Source organism: Schistocerca serialis, chromosome 3 (genome assembly GCF_023864345.2).
Source record: "Schistocerca serialis cubense isolate TAMUIC-IGC-003099 chromosome 3, iqSchSeri2.2, whole genome shotgun sequence".
Classification (NCBI taxonomy): domain Eukaryota; kingdom Metazoa; phylum Arthropoda; class Insecta; order Orthoptera; family Acrididae; genus Schistocerca; species Schistocerca serialis.
In genome coordinates, this window is record NC_064640.1 from 840,108,652 (window position 1) to 840,125,323 (window position 16,672).

Sequence of the window (16,672 nt, forward strand, 5' to 3'; positions counted from 1 at the left end):
TTTAACTAGCTGATGGAGGCAGTTTTGGCAAAATGTGTTAAATATTTCTCAAGACTGATTGTCCATACCACCTGCATCTAATTCATAGATGACCCTTTTTATACGCGTAGATTAAATTCGCCTCCAACTAATACCGCAAGAGATTTTTTTTTTTTTTTTTGCCCGCACTACTGAATGCAGACTTTCCTTGAACAGCAGACTCAGGTGGCCAGTAAAAATATTCGATAATTAACCTGAGTTTGCCTAGGCCTGCTACTTGTGTCCAATTAACAGTCATACTCTAATACTACCTCGATAGACACAATATTTTTGTTGACTGTTATGAACACACTCCCTCCTATAGCATCTAATCTGTCTTTTTGATATACATTCCGTGCCTAACAAAATATTTTGAAGCTCTCAACTTTCGGTTTCAGGCAGGTCTTGGTTCACAGAATAATTTGAGCATAATTTTCCTGGAGGATACTAAGTTCAGGAACTTTGTTATGAATACTTGGACGATTTGATTTACTCCACTACCTGAGTAACTGCTTCCTTTGTGTAGTGCACCCCTGACCTATCAAGAGGAGTCCCACAACTCTCCACACCGTAATGCAGGTCCAGAAATCTGTGGCCATGACTGTCACAGAATTGCCAGCCTCCGGCCAAGACCCTCCACTCAGCTCCAAACTGAAGAACACCGTCAACTCTGGGTACGATGCTGCAAACTGTGAGCTCTGCATGCACCCTGGGAGTAAGGCTAGCAGTCTTCATTTCTACCAGCCACCTAAAGGAACTGATGATGTCATCAGAATGCACGTGATAGGCATCAATAACTTGCCAACTACTGCATCCTCTATAGTTGCAGACAGAGCCTCCTCCACATCTCGGATAATGCCCACCAACAAACACGCGGAGTGCACAATGGAATTCTTTCCAGCCCTGGATACTATTTCCGTAAGGGGGCTCCATAAGGTGCCAAACACTGGAGCTCCTAATAACTAGTAAACCTCCTAATAACTAGTAAACCCCTCCACCCATGTGTCTGCTCGGATCCTGTTGAAAGAGTGGTCACTTGTCCACTCACAGAGTGAGTCTGCACACAGCACACACGCACCCTATTCATTGTATTACTACTAATGTGGGAACTAAACAATGAACATAAAAGCTGAATATGTGACTTGCTAGTCTCCTGGTGCTGAACCAAAGAAGGCCAATGGCTGGCTAGCTGTGACGAGTGGTCACTGGCCATCCAAAAGAAACACACGACTACTGCGCTACAGACTGCACAAACATACATGTTACCATTAATAGAATGCTGTACCACACCTCTCATTATAGAAATATGTAATTAAGAATCGAACTATGCAAGCACACAAAAACACATCGTCATCATGAGTAAAATATCACTGACTGCAGGGCCTCGCAGTGTTTCATTTTTATAGACACAATAGCAACGTCTGTAACCTTTCAGAGACGGCCGAAGTGACATACGTGCGCGAAGGCGAGTCTGGCAGCTCATAGCAGCTTCTGCCTGCTGTGGGACCAGTATTTTATTTGAAGTGACACTGCTTGTGAACTGAAAAGATTTTAGTCAGGCATGCCACCACAAAAGACTCTAAGGACAAATTAATACCTTACCTGATAGTGTTGTTGAAAAGAACAGTGTCTTGTGGGACAACACCAATGGCTTCTCTCAGAGAACTCTGAGTAACAGTTTTAATATTTGTGTTGTCAATGTACACACCACCTTCATGTACATCATAAAACCTAAATAGCAGTCTTACAATAGTACTTTTCCCACTACCTGATGGTCCAACCTAGAGAATGGAAAACCTGATATGAAACACAGCTTAAAACATTAATAATGTTCTTTTCACTAAAAAACACCTAGAGTGGCTTAAGAAATAATATGAGTAATAACCAATGGCATTTCAAATTGAGCATTTGTTCTTTGGTCTGACACAGAGGAGCAGATAATTCACTTTACCTGTGCATTATGTATTTACTCTTCTCTAACGGAATTAATAACACTTACAATTAGGGGTTTTGCATGTTAAAACTCACTTGTTTTAGTATCTAATCACATGATAACTACAAAAAAATTAAAATTAAGGCACGAGTGGAATTAACTTGCATTCCATATCATGGTGAAACTACTCTTTAAAAGCTAGCAAAAAACAACAAATAAACCAAAAAAATCTTAATCTCATCAACTGCTACAAATTTCTCAATTAAATGACAAAATATTAAATATGAAAGTTCTAACAGCAAATAAAAGTACAAAATAATAATGCACTATGTCCATAGGAAGATCATGCAAGTATTTGTTTCTAATGAATGAATGCATAGCAGCTCAATAAATATTAGCAGTAGTTTCAACATGAAAGAAGAAAGCTTCAAGGTAAACGCATCATGGATTCCTATAGTGCTGCAAATGATCACTGCAGGTAGCTAGGTGATAACCACAGTGGTAATGAACATGAAAAAGCCCTCATACATTGGTGTGATAGGTATAATATAATCTCCGGTCCACAGGCTTGACTCTAGTCCATTGCCAGCAATGGAAGGTGAACCTTTGACAATGTCACCCCTTGTGCTGGATAAACAAAGAAAACTGTCAAACAAATGCCGACCGAAGACCCAGAGACATACAATATGTTTTGTTGGTAAATATGTCGTGTTTCATGTTGTCTAGTGACTTCACAGTTGACCATCTGGATTTGCATTTTTATTGCTCCACATATGGTACCTCATACAAAAAGATAGATAAAATAGCAAATCTGGATTATCTACTTAATGCACTACTGGACATTTACAGATATTTTAATTTTTCCTACTATCTCTTCTTTAAAATTCTTCCAATTTCTTAAAACATTGCAATGAACAGTAATGACTGCAAATGGCATAGCTTTATGTCACTGGCAAGTTATTAAAAGCTTGATATAACAGCTAACTTTCAAGCTAATTAGTGGAGACAAAGGAACTTATGATACCATTTTGTCTATTTTTAAAACTAGCAACTCAATATTATCACCATGTAGGAAGAAAACAAGCCAAAATTGAAGTATCAGTTTGTTGAAATTTGTTTATGAATTACAATGTTTTGATATATGCACTCCTCAAATTACATTTTAACATTTTAATTGGTAGGATTCGAATTGACGTGACTCAGAAACCGAGTACGTTTTATTCAGGATACCTCTTACAAAAGTGTTGGCCCAAATGATCTGTCAACACTTTAATATGAATGCCCAGGCTAAAAGTAAACTCTCTGGACACCAAATTTGCATCATTAGATGGTCTGTCTTCAAATTATTAAAAAATATCATCAAAATGTTCCTTTGATCAACATCTTGACCAAGCTTATAAAAAAATTACTGATTGTTATCCTGATGGATTTATTAATACTGAAACTGCCAAAACCTATACAAACTATTCCTGGTACCTTTTCAGCACTAACTGAAAGCACAGCAATTTCTGTTGTGATTAATGCTACCTGGCTCACACAGCTGCTGCTTCACCACCAGCACCAATTTCACTTGTTCTTTCTTGTAACAGAGTTAACTGCACTGGATACCACAATATGTAATGTTAACCATTTCAGTTATAATTTCTCTGTTTTATCAATGCAACCCAACTAAAAAAATTGCATTCAGACACACGTACACTTGTATAAATTTATGTATCACAGCAACTGACTTGCAGCAATGATGTCACAGTTCAACCTAGATTCTCTTGCTCACAGTGTACAAGATGTAACTTACAAAATGTCATGCACTCTGAGCAGAGCAATGCACATGCAAAATTCAGGAACCTTTCAATTTTCTAGGCACATACAATACCAATATGGAGCCACATACAAGAATTCAAAACTAATATATTAAATTCCAACATATGTCAACAGAGTCTGGTTTCAATACCTAACATACAATGGTGTGCTGAAAAGTAATGCCTCCAAATTTTCTATTCTGTTCTCAATATTGGCTGACACATTACATGTCACGCATATTGCTCGGTCGAGTTTCATGCTTCGTTGATGCTAGGTGAAACCCTCTGCCACTAGAGGGCTCTGAATTGTAGGCCATAATATGGCAGGGTGTAACATAACTATGTCAGCGCACGAGGAAAAAGGTGCCGTAATTTAATTTCTAACCACAGAAAACATGCCTCTAACTGAAATTCATAGAAGAATGGAAGCCATGCATGGTGGTGATTGTATCAAGGTTATTAATGTGCAGCATCATTAATGTGCGACAGTGATTTATTCATGTTCGCAATTAAGAAAACTGGGGTGCTAAATTCAATGTATGACACAGTGCTCTGAGTGGACGACTGTGAACAGGAACCGGAGAGACTTGGCAGAATCAGATTGATGAACTCTGAGAAGATTGAGGCACCCACTGTGCACACAATTTTCTGTATCACAGTCCTGCAATGATGGCCTGTACACGCTCTTATGATATGCCATACTTACCAGACAGTTGTCTTTGTGTTATACGATGATACTGTGATGAACTCATCAATTCCATTCCAATGAGCCTCTCTACTGCCATATGCCGTCATCCACTCCAAGCTTTGTCACACGCATTCAGGTTACTGCCACCATTCAGGTTACTGCCACCACATCCTTCATTATGAGCACAAACAACCTAATCTCACACGTTACTGATGTTAACACAATCATCATTATACAGCTTCCATTATTCTACGGATTTCAATTGGAGACATGTTGTTCGTGTTTAGAAACTCAATTACAGCACATTGTTTCTCACATAACATCATAGTAATCCTACAAACCGTTATGTTACATGCTAGAACTGTGAGTCCTCTAGTGGCAGAGGGTTGCAACTTGCATTAGTGAGGCGCTTAAGTTGACCGAGTAATATGCATGACATGTAATACCTCAACCAATACTGAGAACGGTATAAAAAAGCACACCCAAGTACAATGCACAAAGATGGTGCTTAATTTGGATGAGTTGTGTACTACGCACCAAAACTAACTAACTAACTATCTCTCTCTCTCTCTCTCTCTCTCTCTCTCTCTCTCTCTCTCTCTCTCAGTAATACTTTTGGATTAAAGGAGACTATTCACCAAAAACATGCACACAAAAAAAGAAAGAAAACTTGCTAGCTTTCAGAGTAATCCTCTTCTGGGGAAAGATAGCAAGTTCTCTCTTCTTTTTTGTGCGCCTATCGATGACTTACTGCTTCTGCTACTTTTCGGTGAATGTCTCCTTTAATCTATAAGGATTACATTTACCAAAACAATAATAATAATAATAATAATAATAACAATAATAATATTGACAACATACCAGTGCAACAGTATGTCCTGGAGGTATTTCAAAAGAAATGTTTTTCAATACAGTCTTTTCAGGAATATATGAAAAGCTCACATTCACAAATTTTATTTCACCCTTAACAACCTCTAGAGGTTTTGCTCCAGGTGCATCAAAAACTTCTTGATCTTCTTGAAGCAAGTCAAACATGTTTTCCATATCCACAAAATTTTTTTGTATAGCCCTGGAAGAAAATCAGTAGTATATTTAGAGCCAACAGTACGAAAATACAAAAAACAGTTTCCATGAATGCCGATTTGGAGCTGATTTTGGTATGTCTGAGTACACAAATGGTGGAACTGAACTACATTGTATTCAGTACTGACTTAACTCTTAATGTTCATATTGAATAGAGGCATAATATACTTCAGAGAAACTGTTTGAATTTTGCAGGCAAATTTCAATACAGGAAACACTGGTTGGTTTTGGTTCAACATTTTGCCACAAGAAAAGCAACTGGGGATTTCCCTATGTATGATCCAGGAGGCGAGTGTCAAATATCTAGAAAGCAAACATTTATTCCCTAGTATTATGCTAACCAAAGAGACAGCTTGCATTTTTCTAAGGAAACCTAATGCTTCTCTAATAGTTGGCAAATAACTATTGCAACCTACATCGTTCTTAATCTTCTTACTGTACTCATCTCTTCATCTCCTTCTACAATTTTTACCCCCCACCCCCAAACAAACAAACAAACAAACAAACACACACACACACACACACACACACACACACACACACACACACACACACACACACACACACATTTCCTCTTTTCCCCCAATTCTGTTCTGTGCCTCCTCATTAGTTACATGAGCTACCCGTTTAATTTTCAATATTCTTCTGCAGCACTATTTTTTAAACATTTCTACTCTCTTCTTGTCTAAACTGTTTATCATGCATATTTCCCTGCCATAAATGGCTACACTGTATAGAAATTCTTTCAGAACAGATGTCCCAATACTTAAACTTATATTAAATGTTAACAAATTTTTCTTCTTCTTTAACACTTTTCTTGCCATTGCCAGTCTACATTTTATATCCTCTCTAGTACAGTCGTCATCAGTTAGTATGCTGTCAAAATAACAAAACTCATCTACTACTTTAAGTATCTTGTTTCTTAATCTAATTCCCTCAGCATCACCCAATTTAATTGACTACATTCCATTATCTGTGTTTTGCTTCTGCTGTTGTTCATCTTATATACTCCTTTCAAGAATCTACCCATTCCGTTGAACTGCTCTTGCAAGTCCTTTGCTGTCTGACAGAATTACAATGGCATTGGCAAACCTCAAGGTTCTTATTTCTTCTTCCTGAACTTCAGTTCCTACTCCGAACATTTTGAATAACATCGGAGATATGCTACAACCCTGTCTTACTCCCTTCTCAACCACTGCTTCCTGCCACATCACCGAACTATTAACAGTCAGCCGGCTTTCGTACAAGCTGTGAATAGCTTTCTGCTACCTGTATTTTACCCCAGCTACCTTCAGAATTTTGAAGAGTGTGTTCCAGTCAATGCTGTCAAAAGCTTTCTCTAAGTCTACAAATGCTATGAACATAGGATTGCCTTTCCTTAACCTAACTTATCTTAGAATTTGTAGGATCAGTATTGCCTTGCATGTTCCTACATTCAAAATGATCTTCCCACGTTGGTTTCTACCAATTTTTTCATTCTCCTCTAAGGAATTGTTGATAGTGTTTTGCAAACATGTTATTACACTTATACTGCAGTAATTTTCAAACCAATTAGCACCTGCTTTCTTTAGAATTGGAATAATTATATTCTTCTTGAGTCTGAAGGTATTTCAGCTGTCTCTCACAACCTGCACACAAGATAGAAGAGTTTCATTATGGCTGGTTTTCCCAAGGCGATCAGTAGTTCTGACTGAATGTTGTCTACTCCCAGAGCCTTGTTTCGACTTGGGTCTTTCATTGCTCTATCAAATTTTTCTCACAGTATCTTATCTCCCACCTTATCTTCATCTACGGCCACTTTTAGTTCTATAATACTGTCTTGAAGTTCATCTCCCTTGTGTTGATCCTCTAGATGCTCCTTCCACCTTTCCCTTCATTTTTAACGACTGGTTTTCCTTCTGAGCTCTTGATATTCATATCACATTAACATAACAGAATAAATACATAGTAACATGATATAAAAGTCTGCAGTTTTGTGCTATGCTGAGAAGTGTTTACAGTGCAGGTGGAAAATGAACAGCTTCACCAATGTAAACACACGAACACAAATTGTGCACCACCAAGACATACTCCCATCAAATATGCTTCAATAAACTGAGGCAAAGCAGGCACGGAAAACAAATTCCTTCAGTTGCTCAAATATAACACTAAAATCATTAGTATAACAGCAGAGAAATTACTCATGTAACATAGAGGGTGATAAATACTGAACTGTATGAAATAAAGTGTCGTAACTTCTGAACAGTTTGCATTAGGATGCTCAAACTGCATGGCTGGCTGTGAGGCATGACGGGAATTAGTATGCGCATGCACATGCACCTTGCTGTTGTCACCCATTTGCACATTAAAGTGTCACAATACAGCTTGCCTGAGCATATAGTGCTTGTGAAGGCCTACTATGCGAGCAATGATATCCTAACTGTGGCTCAAAGGAAGTTTGCGACCGAGTTCAAGATGAAGACAACCAGTCCAAGTGTGCTAATAATCAATAATTTGATTCACATGTTTGAGAGAATGGGTATTATTCGTGATGACTGTTGGCAATGTCTGCCATCTGTAAAGGCTGAAAATGGCCGAAAACATCAAGAAGACACATGCTGTGTTTCAAACTAGCCCCACGAAATTAGCTGCACAACAGGTCAGACTCAACCAGTATACACTGTGACAAACTGTTGTTGAAGACCTGCCTCTCTTCCCACAGGAAATTAAAACCCATCATCCATTAAGCCCCAAGGCCCTGGAACAGCAATTGTTTTTCACCAACACTATTGTCCACAGAACTGAACAGGACTTTCACGTGAATATGGTTTGGTTTCGTGATGAAGCATACTTTCATTTGTATGGGTTCATCAATAAGAAAAATTGGCGCATTTGGAGGATTTTGCAATTGAGAAGTCTCTTCATCCTCAACAGGTGTGTGTGGTCAATGTTCACTCACAGAATACTGAAGTGCGATATTCCTTGATGGCACAGTGACTACCGAACAGTATGTGAAGGTTCTGGAAGATGATTTCATCCCCATTATCTAAAGTGGCCCTGATTTTGATGAGATTTGGTTCATGGATGACTGAAGTCTACCCCATGGAAGCAGGAGAGTGTTTGATGTCCTGGAGGAGCACTTTGGTGACCACATTCTGGTTCTGGGGACCCAGAGGCCACTGCCATGGGCCTCGATTGCCCACCATGTTCTCCAGATCTGAACACATGCAACTCCTTTTTGTGGGGCTATATTCTACATCTACATCTACATCTACATCTACATCTACATTGATACTCCGCAAGCCACCCAACGGTGTGTGGCGGAGGGCACCTTACGTGCCACTGTCATTACCTCCCTTTCCTGTTCCAGTCGCGTATGGTTCGCGGGAAGAACGACTGTCTGAAAGCCTCCGTGCGCGCTCTAATCTCTCTAATTTTACATTCGTGATCTCCTCGGGAAGTATAAGTAGGGGGAAGCAATATATTCGATACCTCATCCAGAAACGCATCCTCTCGAAACCTGGCGAGCAAGCTACACCGCGATGCAGAGCGCCTCTCTTGCAGAGTCTGCCACTTGAGTTTATTAAACATCTCCGTAACGCTATCACGGTTACCAAATAACCCAGTGACGAAACGCGCCGCTCTTCTTTGGATCTTCTCTATCTCCTCCGTCAACCCGACCTGGTACGGATCCCACACTGATGAGCAATACTGAAGTATAGGTCGAACGAGTGTTTTGTAAGCCACCTCCTTTGTTGATGGACTACATTTTCTAAGCACTCTCCCAATGAATCTCAACCTGGTACCCGCCTTACCAACAATTAGTTTTATATGATCATTCCACTTCAAATCGTTCCGTACGCATACTCCCAGATATTTTACTGAAGTAACTGCTACCAGTGTTTGTTCCGCTATCATATAATCATACAATAAAGGATCCTTCTTTCTATGTATTCGCAATACATTACATTTGTCTATGTTAAGGGTCAGTTGCCACTCCCTGCACCAAGTGCCTATCCGCTGCAGATCTTCCTGTATTTCGCTACAATTTTCTAATGCAGCAACTTCTCTGTATACTACAGCATCATCCGCGAAAAGCCGCATGGAACTTCCGACACTATCTACTAAGTCATTTATATATATTGTGAAAAGCAATGGTCCCATAACACTCCCCTGTGGCACGCCAGAGGTTACTTTAACGTCTGTAGACGTCTCTCCATTGAGAACAACATGCTGTGTTCTGTTTGCCAAAAACTCCTCAATCCAGCCACACAGCTGGTCTGATATTCCGTAGGCTCTTACTTTGCTTATCAGGCGACAGTGCGGAACTGTATCGAACGCCTTCCGGAAGTCAAGAAAAATAGCATCTACCTGGGAGCCTGTATCTAATATTTTCTGGGTCTCATGAACAAATAAGGCGAGTTGGGTCTCACACGATCGCTGTTTCCGGAATCCATGTTGATTCCTACATAGTAGATTCTGGGTTTCCAGAAATGACATGATACGCGAGCAAAAAACATGTTCTAAAATTCTACAAGAGATCGACGTAAGAGATATAGGTCTATAGTTTTGCGCATCTGCTCGACGACCCTTCTTGAAGACTGGGACTATCTGTGCTCTTTTCCAATCATTTGGAACCCTCTGTTCCTCTAGAGACTTGCGGTACACGGCTGTTAGAAGGGGGGCAAGTTCTTTCGCGTACTCTGTGTAGAATCGAATTGGTATCCCGTCAGGTCCAGTGGACTTTCCTCTATTGAGTGATTCCAGTTGCTTTTCTATTCCTTGGACACTTATTTCGATGTCAGCCATTTTTTCGTTTGTGCGAGGATTTAGAGAAGGAACTGCAGTGCGGTCTTCCTCTGTGAAACAGCTTTGGAAAAAGGTGTTTAGTATTTCAGCTTTACGCGTGTCATCCTCTGTTTCAATGCCATCATCATCCCGTAGTGTCTGGATATGCTGTTTCGAGCCACTTACTGATTTAACGTAAGACCAGAACTTCCTAGGATTTTCTGTCAAGTCGGTACATAGAATTTTACTTTCGAATTCAATGAACGCTTCACGCATAGCCCTCCTTACGCTAACTTTGACATCGTTTAGCTTCTGTTTGTCTGAGAGGTTTTGGCTGCGTTTAAACTTGGAGTGAAGCTCTCTTTGCTTTCGCAGTAGTTTCCTAACTTTGTTGTTGTACCACGGTGGTTTTTTCCCGTCCCTCACAGTTTTACTCGGGACGTACCTGTGTAAAACGCATTTTACGATTGCCTTGAACTTTTTCCATAAACACTCAACATTGTCAGCGTCGGAACAGAAATTTTCGTTTTGATCTGTTAGGTAGTCTGAAATCTGCCTTCTATTACTCTTGCTAAACAGATAAACCTTCCTCCCTTTTTTTATATTCCTATTAACTTCCATATTCAGGGATGCTGCAACGGCCTTATGATCACTGATTCCCTGTTCTGTACATACAGATTCGAAAAGTTCGGGTCTGTTTGTTATCAGTAGGTCCAATATGTTATCTCCACGAGTCGGTTCTCTGTTTAATTGCTCGAGGTAATTTTCGGATAGTGCACTCAGTATAATGTCACTCGATGCTCTGTCCCTACCACCCGTGCTAAACATCTGAGTGTCCCAGTCTATATCTGGTAAATTGAAATCTCCACCTAAGACTATAACATGCTGAGAAAATTTATGTGAAATGTATTCCAAATTTTCTCTCAGTTGTTCTGCCACTAATGCTGCTGAGTCGGGAGGTCGGTAAAAGGAGCCAATTATTAACCTAGTTCGGTTGTTTAGTGTAACCTCCACCCATAATAATTCACAGGAACTATCCACTTCTACTTCACTACAGGATAAACTACTACTAACAGCGATGAACACTCCACCACCGGTTGCATGCAATCTATCCTTTCTAAACACCGTCTGTACCTTTGTAAAAATTTCGGCAGAATCTATCTCTGGCTTAAGCCAGCTTTCTGTACCTATAACGATTTCAGCTTCGGTGCCTTCTATCAGCGCTTGAAGTTCCGGTACTTTACCAACGCAGCTTCGACAGTTGACAATTACGATACCGATTGCTGCTCGGTCCCCGCATGTCCTGACTTTGCCCCGCACCCGTTGAGGCTGTTGCCCTTTCTGTACTTGCCCAAGGCCATCTAACCTAAAAAACCGCCCAGCCCACGCCACACAACCCCTGCTACCCGTGTAGCCGCTTGTTGCGTGTAGTGGACTCCTGACCTATCCAACGGAACCCGAAACCCCACCACCCTATGGCGCAAGTCGAGGAATCTGCAGCCCACACGGTCGCAGAACCGTCTCAGCCTCTGATTCAGACCCTCCACTCGGCTCTGTACCAAAGGTCCGCAGTCAGTCCTGTCGACGATGCTGCAGATGGTGAGCTCTGCTTTCATCCCGCTAGCGAGACTGGCAGTCTTCACCAAATCAGATAGCCGCCGGAAGCCAGAGAGGATTTCCTCCGATCCATAGCGACACACATCATTGGTGCCGACATGAGCGACCACCTGCAGATGGGTGCACCCTGTACCCTTCATGGCATCCGGAAGGACCCTTTCCACATCTGGAATGACTCCCCCCGGTATGCACACGGAGTGCACATTGGTTTTCTTCCCCTCTCTTGCTGCCATTTCCCTAAGGGGCCCCATTACGCGCCTGACGTTGGAGCTCCCAACTACCAGTAAGCCCACCCTCTGCGACTGCCCGGATATTGCAGACTGAGGGGCAACCTCTGGAACAAAGAGAAGGTGTACAACAATAGCCCCAAAGCCATTGCTGAGCTGAAAACAGCCATTCAGGAGGTCATAGACAGTATCGATGTCCCGACACTTCAGTGGGTCATGCAGAATTTCGCTATTCGTTTGTGCCACATCATTGCCAAGGATGTTAGGCATATCAAACATGTCCTAACCTAAATCCGAAGATATGTAGTGACCTTTATATGGTGAATAAAGTGTGTGCATGCTGTAATTTGTAACTAATTTACATTTTTTCATATAGTTCAATATTTATTTCGCTGTAACTGTAGAGAGAGGCAAGTGACCTAAAAAAAGAAGGTAAAATGTAGCAAAGTGGAATAACTCCATATTCTGTAATTCTACTGCTTAGATGACTTCTTTTTTTCCTCTTCTATTCACATTTACATACAATATCAAAATTTTTATCTAGGCAATATCTCAGTAAAATTCATTATTCATTAGTTTGAGTTCTGTTAATGTTAACGGTACAATTAGTGTTCGAGTAAACATGCTCTTTTAAGAGAAACCAGTAATTTATTATGTTCAGAAACCACATGCTTGGAAAAATATAGTGAGCTAGTAACTGTATTTCCAAAAGGACACAATTTAAATAAAAGACCCAATTTCACTCTTTCTAGTGAACATTTTTCCTTTCCTGAAAATCCATTAACTAAAAAGTAATTTGCAAATCCAGTTTCCACCATCCAGATGATATTTTCGTTATTTGGATCACTAAGCACAGTTAATTCTGAATATTGATGTTATAATTTTGTTGTCCTAATTTTTCTGAACAAGTAAGTACCTTCGGTTGTCAGGCTACTTTGCTTAAGAAATTAAGCAAATTACGAAAATTATGACCCAGTTAAATTTACATGAAGCTATCCAATACCTGTGGTAGTGCACATGGTATGAAAAAATCAGTCCGTCTGACTTTGTTAATTTTCCAATCATCTCTCATACAGATAAACCACTGCCACTAATTTTGACATCATTCTCTCTATAAAGCAATACACATTTAACAATTTGAGTAAATATTCATACACTTTTCTGTAAATGCAAGCACTGGACAATAAATCTGTTAGTCGGTCCCCAGCAACTGTTCTGCCACCATCTCTGTGATAAGAGACCATGATTAGCAATTTTAACGTTAATACCTGAATGAAAAAATTCTCTGTTTGTACTTGTCCGATCAACATTTAACACTAATATGTGCAGATCTGAGTGTGAGAGTCAGTGTAAATATTTTACGACCTTACAGTCCAGCTGTAGTCTTTCACATAACTTCCCCCTTAATGTGTAAGTGAGGCTTCTGAGATTCACTCCAGAAACAACCATATCTGTTTTCTCTCAAATGGTGTTTTGTGAAGATTTATTGTCCATACAAACATGAGTGGCACCCTAACTATGGAAATGTATAAAATGAAACTGCGACTGTTTAGAGTGTTGTTGCTAACCTGGATTATTCAAACTATAAAACCAGCAGATAGCAGAAACCACTCATTCACATTAAATATTTTAGCACTAACAAATGTGAAATAATCCCAGTTTAAGTCAATGGTGTCACGTCTGTGACTGAAATATTATGTTACATGATGATTGTGTGTTTAAAGGGATTGAACTACTCGGTCATCAGTACCTCCTTACGACATGGGAGAAAAATATTATGGGACTAGGGTGCTCAAATTATATAATCAAGTTAAAGAGCTTAAAAGGGTATAACAGTAGCCATAACATGATAGGTAAAAACAAAGATAGTTAACCCAGACCACATCTGACACAAAAAGGTCTAAAGGCACAACCAGGTGAGAGGGGAAGAAAGTAACCTGCAGACCTGCAGTCATTTGGTCATTTGGTGTGAATCCACCACAAGGGAGGCTCTTGCCACCACAACCACCCCTAACACTGGAAGTGGAACAGTACTGTATTTTGGAGCAAAATCCATTCTCCCCTCAGAAAATGCAACACTTTGGTAGTGGCTGTCTAGTCATCTGCAAGCATCTGAGGTAGTGTGGTAGGCAAACAGAGCGTACCACAGTTTGGCCAGCAGGGTGCACTACACAAGAACACGTATTATCATGAGTAGACTCCTGCAGCTGCAGCGAAGAGGATCCTCCTGACGCCAAAGGAACTTGTGGGCAAGTCTCATAGTCGGCACAACACAATCGCATGCTTCTGAGAGGCCTGGAAAGATGTATGCCACACCTTAGTGGATCCTTTAATCTCTCTCAACTTGTTTTGGGTCATAGCAGCCTGCCATTCCAATTCCCAGAGCCTCAAAATTTTGCACCAAAGTTTTAATTGTATGTTGGTGCCCAGTATTCTGATGTTAAGTGGATCTCCTGTAGTTGTATCTTTAGCTAAACAGTCAGCGAGTTCATTTCCTGGAATGCCTGTGTGGCTCTGTGTCAGATGAAGATTACTGTCTTTCCAGAGCTGTAGAGGTCAGCCTGTAGGTCTTGGATGTTGGCAACCAAAATCCTTTTAGGATAGCAACTTGTGGAATCACGACATAACAAAGTTCTGTTGTGACCTGGAATTTGATGTACCACAAAGCCTGAGAGATGGCAACCAACTCTGCAGTGTATACACTGCAGACACCCAGCAGAGAATACTTCTTGTCCCCTCTTGCATGTGTAAAAGTGTAACTGACCCTGCCATTGACTTTCAATTCATCTGTGTCCATGCATACCAAATTAGAATAAACGTGGAGGATTGGAAGAAACATTTCTGAGAAGGATAGGGTTAGCATCCTTCTTGGAGTCACAAGAGATCCATCCGTATCACAGGACAAGGTACAGACCACGGGGGATGTCGAGGAAGCTCTAAGAACACAGACTAATGGAGGTTGTTGGATGTTCTTTAGTAGAATATTGAGTTGGATCCCAGCTGGTCTTCCCAGTTTGGGGTGATGCGCAAACAGTCTGAACTGCTGGTTGTGGAAAAGAGTGACATGAGTGAGTAGGCACCTGAGAGATTGTGACTGCATAATTTGCTAGAAGTTGCTGTTGTCTAACCTGGAGTGGTCTGACACCAGCTTCCGCCAGGAGGCTGTCAACAGGGCTCCTACAGAAAGTCACTGTTGTCAACCGCATGATATGGTGAACAGGGCCTAGTAAGCGCAACACAGACACTGCTGTGGGCCCACAGGCAACACATCCATAGCCCAAGAGGGATAAAATCAGCACTTTGTAAAATCTCAGACGAACTACATGGTCCCCAGCCCCATGAGGAGTTGCTAAAAACTCAGAGCATTTAGCTTCTTCATGCACATTGCCATGAGCTGGCAGACATGCGGCAGCCAAGTTAGCTTGTGGTCGAATAAAATACATAAGAATTGGAAAGTTTCAACAACTTCAAGTACCTGGTCAACAAGATAAATTTCTGTGGGTGGATGCAAAATCCAGAGAGATAGGAAATTCCAGATAAAAATGGGTAAACGCCCCAGAAACCCCACTCATGCAGTGTAGACAGGATGTGATGTCGCCAGGTGGTATCGTATGCCTTCTGCAGGTCAGAGAACATGGCAAGCAGATGTTGGTCATGCGCAAAATCAATGTGCACTGTGGATTTCAAATGAAACAGGTGATCTGTAGTGGACTGGGAAGCCCGACACCACTTTGGAATCTTGATACTTGCCCTCCAAGCTTCAAGGCACCAACAAAGATGGCTTGACTGTTCGTTTGAATAGTTTACACAACCCATTTAGCAGAGAGACTGGCTGGCAGTTAGTTAAAATAAGCAGCTCCTTTCTCAGTTTCTGGACAGGGAGGATAATATCTTCCCACCATTGCGAACGAAATACTCCCTCCAGCCAAATGAGATTAAAAAGCCTGAGGGTATATTTCATGCTGTTGGCACAAAGATGTTTGAGCAACTGGTTGTGGATTTTGTCACATCCAGGGTCCAAAGTGTTGCATAGCCCCCATTCACTAAAAGGGACAGTATATGATAGAGAGCTGTATGCACGGAAAGACAGAAGGCGGTGCTCAATAAGGTGTTTCTGGGTCAGGAATTGATGGTGGTAATTACTGAAAGTGGACACTTCAGCAAAGTGTGCTGCGAAACGTTTGGCAAGTACCACGGGATCAGTGCAGGTGTTACCAATTGACAAATGATGCCAGGAACTGCTGCAGATGGTGGATGGCTGCAAATGCAGCAGAATTTAGTCCGTACTTGGGACGATAGGGTGTTGGATTGCATAGTTGAGATATACTGCTCCATCACTGGTTAGGTTAGGTTCTGTTTCCTTTTCTTTATTGAAAACTGTGCCTTTGTCCGGAGTCTTTTGAATGCTATTAAATTATCCACAGAGGGATGGCACTTGCGTCATTTAAGCGGCCTGCATCGTTCTCCGATAGCTGTGGCTGTATCTTTAAAACCTGCCAGTCAGCTATCATAAGCAACCAACATGGAGCATCTTCTATGA

At 40.9% G+C, this 16,672-nt stretch overlaps 1 protein-coding gene across 5 annotated transcripts in view; it reads right to left on the bottom strand.

The window, feature by feature from the left end:
* LOC126470898 (ATP-binding cassette sub-family B member 6) overlaps positions 1–16,672 on the bottom strand; it is a 151,763-nt gene that overhangs the window by 57,580 nt on the left and 77,511 nt on the right. For all 5 annotated transcript variants that reach the window (XM_050098929.1, XM_050098926.1, XM_050098928.1 and 2 more), the window contains exons 10-11: positions 5,300–5,507; positions 1,621–1,799 (exon numbers count right to left, since the gene is read on the bottom strand). In XM_050098929.1, coding sequence (XP_049954886.1) covers positions 1,621–1,799; positions 5,300–5,507 — 387 coding nt within the window. The remainder of the gene's footprint in view (positions 1–1,620; positions 1,800–5,299; positions 5,508–16,672) is intronic.